A 6,425-nucleotide genomic window follows, 5' to 3' on the forward strand; every position below is an offset into this window, starting at 1 on the left:
CACAGTTCCTATGACCACTGTTTCATTGCTTTTATGGCTTTATTTTGGTGATTTTTGAAAAGTTTTTCGGTTTGGCCATGTTTGTTTGTTGTAGTACATTTCTAGACTGATGGCCTTAATCTAAGTTGTCTTGTGGTTGTTGTTGTTGTTGTTTGACTTGCATCCCACTGGGATATTTGCACACATAGTTGGTGTACGGTGCTTTTTCTGCAATATTTTGCTGGCTTTTCTTGGCTTTTCTGTTTGCACATAGTCACTTTAAGATGTTTTCTTGTTCATGTTTTTGTTTTTTTGTTTGTTGCGGTTGCACCCGATTCAAGAGCCGAATGGCTCGCAGGGCTATACCTAATAAATGAAACTTTAAACTTCGATATGGCAGCAATCCAGTGGCATACTACGGTCTTATAAATTCATGCCTTTAAAAAAAATACGAGCTTTTAACATGTACAGCACTGTGGTGATTTCAAAAATAAATATTTCATAAATAGTGTTTCATTTTAAAACATAACGAGCCAGCAAGACTCATATGAGCGGTCTCCCTGCAAGGATATTTACAAACTGTCAACTTCTAATTAGCTGTGCACCGCGGTAGAAATCAGATGAGGAATTTCTGTGGAAGAAGTCTTTTATATTACCAGCAGCACCAAGCCAGCGCTTGCCTAACCAGTGCAATATATCCAGATGGGAATTGCGAAAGGAATGCAACACACGTACATACACGTGCAAGTGTGTGTGTGTTACGGCTAACACCAGTGACGATTTTCTGAACCGGTCCTGGGCCTCCCCTAGGTCGACTCAGCCTCAAATGAGTACCTGGTGTGTAAAATCATCGCCACTGGGGAGACAAAGGCGGTCGGGCGTGGTGCTGGCCACCCACCCCCTCGTGTACCACGCCAGCCGTCAAAGGTGCTCACTATAAGCAATTTCTCCAACAGTCAACATTTGAAATTTTCCTGACTGCAAAGATTCATACTCTTTGTTTTTTTTTGTAAAGTCACACTTAAGCGGTTGTGCTTTCGCTACGTTGTCCCCACCTGAAAAAGGACGCTTGTGTTGCGCCCGAAACGTCGTGATTTAATTTATTTTAATTTTTTACTTACGTGACTTTACCGAAAAAATCAAAGAGTACTTGCTCCAACAGTCTGTTAAGGCTATACGGGGGATCTTTGTCTTTTGCAGTAGTTAGTGCAATGAGTTTCGATTCATGGCAAGTGGCATATGAACCAGTCAGCCCGAGGCTTCTCCTTCGTTGAACTCAGCCCCGGCTTTAAACGAGCACCTCGTGATGCGTGTAAACATTAGTAACGGGGAGACAACGGCAGTTGGGCATGGCTCTGACCACACCATCTCTTCGTAAGACATTCCAGCTTCAACACATCCTCGATCACAGCAATTGCCCCGACAAACTACGAATCTTTATTTAACTCTTGTAAGTAACGTGCTATATACACATAATGACAGTGTACTACGTTTACTCAACATAAACCTGACGATTTAAAGCTTTCGTAACTGCAGGGATTAATCTTCTTGGTTCTTACGTGACTTTACCGAAAGAACCAAGAAGATAAACCTGACGTTGAAATTTTCATCAGCAAAGCATCCTGATCCATTCTCGAGCAAAAGCCACGGGATTGGTCCATAAAACATTCTCGTAAAGAGATGTTTTTATTGGCTGCGCCACGGCACTAAAGTCAAAGTGCCTCCCTGCTAAAACTAGCAAGGATGAAGTACTCATTTCCACCGTGGGCTCAGCGCCAGTGGAGGAAATACCACGGATCTATGGTAAGGGGCCACCAAGTCACAATACGGCCACAGATGCATTCGTGGGATATTTCACGAACATCCAGGGTCGGGATATGTTTCCACCCGTCACAATTTGCTCGTGGCGGACACGGTGTGGGGAGGTATTCATCCAGCAGCGGATTGGGAAGGGACGAAAATAATTATAAATGTAGTTGAATGAATTGGTCCAGTCGTTGGTACAGAGCTGGGAGGTAGCTTGTGGAAACATCAATTTCATCAGAACCACTTTACAGAATACATTTTTGCCACTACAGTAGTTTTGCAGTGAGCACAGCTGTGAGTCACATAGAGACCTGAGTAGCTCATGTTGAATGTAAGGTCATAAAATGTGAATGCATTGCACTTTATAAACATTTTTATTTAAAAGAAAACATGCCCAACAATTCTGAAACGTTGTGCTGATCAGCAAGATGTGCTTTCATGTGGAATTTCAAACGAACGACTTCGCTTGCTTCGTGAAGTCACCATTTGCAGAATGCACATTTTTACATGGCAGCAGCAGATCAAAGCCTAATTGGCAGTAAACCTAAACTGGGAGTTTCCAGCCAGTGGTTCTGTCAATAACTGCATCAAACCGGTCTCCAAAGAACTGGAGCCTCTGTGCAACAAGGAAGGGGGGGGACACCCATCTGAACAGGTGTAAATCAGTCTAATTTAGCCTTTGTTGTGTTAGTTTGTAGCTGGAGGTCGGTGTCTATAATTCTTGGATGGAAAGCACCATGCCTGGATCATTCTTAGCCGCCTGCAGTGTTCACGAACAAGCGTAGCGCCCGGGACGAATTAAGCGTGTGATTGGGACAGGTGCCGGTCTAGATTAAGGTACGTTTTACACGCGGGTCAATTTTAACGTATGAACTGTATATAGTACTTATCAATCGCTAAGTACATTGAGATGTGTGTTGTATAATACCAACAACTACAGTCATTTAAGCATTCAATATGGCTGGGTGGCAACATTCTGAGAGCTGTTGGCTCACAATCGCCAGTCTAAAGCCCAGTCAAGGGGTTCTCAGCCTATAATCATATCAGGGTCAATAAAATACATATCACTTTGTGGGATGCTGGGAGTAGTTGACTTATAGATAGATTAGTAGCTGCCATAGCATTTTGGCAATTCCGCTGCTAGCTTAAAGCCCACTGGTGCTTATTTGATGACACAACCACCCGAGATCTCGGAAGCTATGCAGAGTTGAACTTGTTTAGTAATTAAATGACCATCTGACTTGTGCTGCGATGTGACCAGAAATTGGCATATGGAAATTGATTCTTGAATCTGTGTGGGGCTTTGAGTGTTGCCCCCATCACCTCCTTGGGTTTCCTCTGGGTTATTTAGTGTTCTCCCACGCAAAGCCAAATACTACAACCATCGAAATTCAGGGCCCTCCTGAAAAAAAAAAAACTTTTGGAGAATCAGCGTGGCTTTTCTGGGTAAATTAATGGAATTTTTAATTGTTATTTTTTTAGCAGGGAGAGATTTTCCATATTTCATTTGATTTTACTTGCACGCACAAGCGCATAAGGTATAATGCCTTACGTTATCTTGAGGTTTTCTTTTAATTGAAGCTAAAAACCTGAAAATTGTGCCAACATGACCTTCCTGTAAACAATATAATTAATAACAAATAATAAATATATTTTTAACGTGCACTTTTAACAGAGTGCTGTGGTCTCCTTGGTAATTGTGGTCTTCTTGGTATTATAATCAATTGATGTCGTTTTCTTAACGAGATGACAACCAAATAAGTTTCATTACATAGAATTTTCTCACATGTGGGTAGATCAAGAGTGTGAAACCTAGGAATGGTTATTACTATTTTGAAATTTGAAATGTTGGCAGACGGCGCTAGCAAAGGTTTTTTTTAATTAAGTCGAGTATAGTAAAAAAGCCTTTAACATCCATATCGTGGGAGGCTTTGGTAATGTATCCACAGAGAGCTGAGGCAAGGAAACCATCCACTGTGTCGGCTCGTGAAGTATTATCCATTCAGCAAACGTGGTCACCGCATGCACCTCACAATTAAAAGTTTGTGAGATGAAATCCTATTTGGGTATCGACCCATCATCATCATCATCCCTATATGGGAAATAAATTGAGCACTACGTGGTCTGTCCAGATCAGCAGGGCAATATATGACACTGAACACTGCCCAACGCTCGGTTAAGTGCGTACATGCTTTGAATTGTTTATCTAATGAATCTGACTTTGGAACCATGTTGCAACATTGTAACTTTACTGCAGCGACTTGTATTTAACTGTGTTATCACTTGCAATTTATTTTCTTTCAGAGGTAGCCCAGTAGCATGCAAGAGCTTCAACCGTCATTTGAGCGATTTGAAACAGTGGAGCTCTCAGGTTTCTACTCTGCCATGCCGAGCAGCAAGACAATAATGGTTCTTTCACAGGGCTCTGTGAATGAGACCGCATGCGTAACAAGCTTCACCTATCGATCAACCCTACTTCCATTCTTCTACTCCATCTGTGTGCTGCTTGGACTTACTCTCAACACGTTCGTGTTCTGGAGCCTTTTCTTCAAGGATAAGAAATGGAACCCGAGCTCACTCTTCATGCTCAACCTGGCCACGACCGACTTCTTCTTTGCCGTGTCCCTAATTCTCATGATCTACAGCTTCATCGTCAACAACAGCTGGGTATTTGGAGACACGATGTGCCGCCTCGTGAGGTTCATGTTCTCCTTCAACATGTACGGCAGCATCTTGTTCCTGACCGCCATAAGCCTGTACCGCTACCTCGGCATCTGTCATCCCATCGCCTCGCGGCAGTGGCAGACGCTCAGAGTGGCCGCGGTCCTCTGCGTGCTCGTGTGGGCCATCACTCTGATGGAAACGCTGCCCTTTGTTCATTTCGCAGGGACGTACAGCGATGTCAACACCAACCTGACCAGGTGTTACAGTCTCGTCATGTTTGACTCAACTGTCACGGCGTACGGCATTACCGTCATCACCTTAGGCTTCATGGTTCCTTTCTTCACCATCATGGTCTTCAACTCCTGCATGATACACGCGCTGAGGAAATCTATGTCTGGCGCCATCGCCATGCAGGAGGAGACCAGGTTTCAACGGAGCAGGGCGGTCCGCACCATCTCGCTGGTATCCATCATCTTCACCATCTGCCACTTGCCATACCACATCAACAAGATCGTCTTCTGGGGGTTCACGATCTGCGGGAACGAGCGAATCCATGACATCATGATGTGCCTGGCGAGCTTCAACTGCTGCTTCAATCCGGCGCTCTACCTCGTGAACAGGGCTCACTCGCAGGCGCACAGTGACCCACGTGACCAACGAGGCACCAAACCTGAGACATCCGGGCCAGGTGAAAGGGTCCCCCCCTCGCTCGAAGCACCATCTGCAATGAGATAGAGCGCAGTGTTGACTCTAGCGATGAAGTACTTTACTGTGAGCTTTGTGTTGCACTTACGAGCGGTAGCGATTGTCTTCGTCTTCACACGTAAATATCTTTGTGGTGTTAGGCGGCCTTGCGAGTTGCGCAACATATCACAAACCGGGGTTATATATAATCGATTGTTTATCAGATATCATATCAAAGGGTTTCATTATTTGTACGTATGCTTCTCTATATGTTCTGTAAAGATAAGTACACTGGTGTTTATGAATAATTAATGTAGTAACTCTGTATTATCCATAACAAATGTGTTTTTGGTTAGATCGCGTAAATATAAATGTGTCGTTTAACCCGCCACCACCCGACAAAACCACCTAGTAAGGTTTGTCACGTAAACAAAATGGCTATATCGGCTCGTAGCGGGTTTAATGATACATTTATATTTACGCGATCTAACCCAAAAACCTTTCTTATGGGTAACATTGGTCACGAGAGCCTACATGTTAAAGTCACTTTAAATTGTGAATCAATACAAAACCCTGATTCAAAGTCAGAGTTTTCAAAGATGACAGGGTGAAGAATGCTTATTTAATATTCTTAGGTTTTTTGGGTAAAGTCACGTAGGTAAAACATCAAAATTAATGAAAATAAAATAAAATAAAACAAAAATCACGACGTTTCGGAGGCAACACAAGTCTCTGTCATCAGGTGGGACCGTCACAGCCAGATTAGCTGCATCAAGTGAGGCAATGATTCAAGATGTAATCCCTTATAAGCAAGTTGAAGGGGGGGAGGAGAGGGGGGGGCTCATCAGAATGTGGTAGCCAATGAATGGAAACGTATCGGGAGAGAGGGGGGCGGGGCTCAAAGACAGCACGGAGTGCTCAACACATTGGGCAGAGAGGGGGAGGGGAGGCCTGATACACATGAAAGACAAAATAACGAAAATGTCCATGTTTATACCAATGCTGGCTGAACAATGAAGAGAGTACTGTTAAAAATAACTTATTTAATGTTTATTAACAGATCTTAGTACAACATGACTTATGCAATTCTAGACGTTGTGTAAGCTAAAACTTGTCCTATAACTCCTTACGGGATTAATACAAAATAAATGGTACTGTATAAAACTAAAAACTACTTCTAAAACTATTTATTTTTATTTTACCAGGCAAGGCCCTACTGAGCTGTATAGCTCTTTTCCAGAAGCGACCTGGCCACAAATGATTGCTCAACGAAGTGACTCATCACGTGAAAA

General features: G+C 43.2%; 1 protein-coding gene across 1 annotated transcript; it reads left to right on the forward strand.

Moving 5' to 3' along the window:
- Positions 1–2,462: 2,462 nt before the first annotated feature.
- LOC133350409 (P2Y purinoceptor 3-like) lies at positions 2,463–5,428 on the forward strand. Its single transcript, XM_061564747.1, has 2 exons — positions 2,463–2,622; positions 4,090–5,428. Exon 2 carries the CDS (start codon positions 4,105–4,107, stop codon positions 5,182–5,184), a length of 1,080 nt encoding a protein of 359 aa, XP_061420731.1. The 5' UTR covers positions 2,463–2,622; positions 4,090–4,104; the 3' UTR covers positions 5,185–5,428.
- Positions 5,429–6,425: the final 997 nt, after the last annotated feature.

This window comes from Lethenteron reissneri, chromosome 33 (genome assembly GCF_015708825.2).
Source record: "Lethenteron reissneri isolate LAM-NWPU_2019-01 chromosome 33, ASM1570882v1, whole genome shotgun sequence".
Taxonomy (NCBI): Eukaryota; Metazoa; Chordata; class Hyperoartia; order Petromyzontiformes; family Petromyzontidae; genus Lethenteron; species Lethenteron reissneri.

Bases quoted from the DNA above. Each gene is read 5' to 3' on its own strand.
- LOC133350409 (XM_061564747.1), top strand. From the start codon at position 4,105: ATGCAAGAGCTTCAACCGTCATTTGAGCGATTTGAAACAGTGGAGCTC.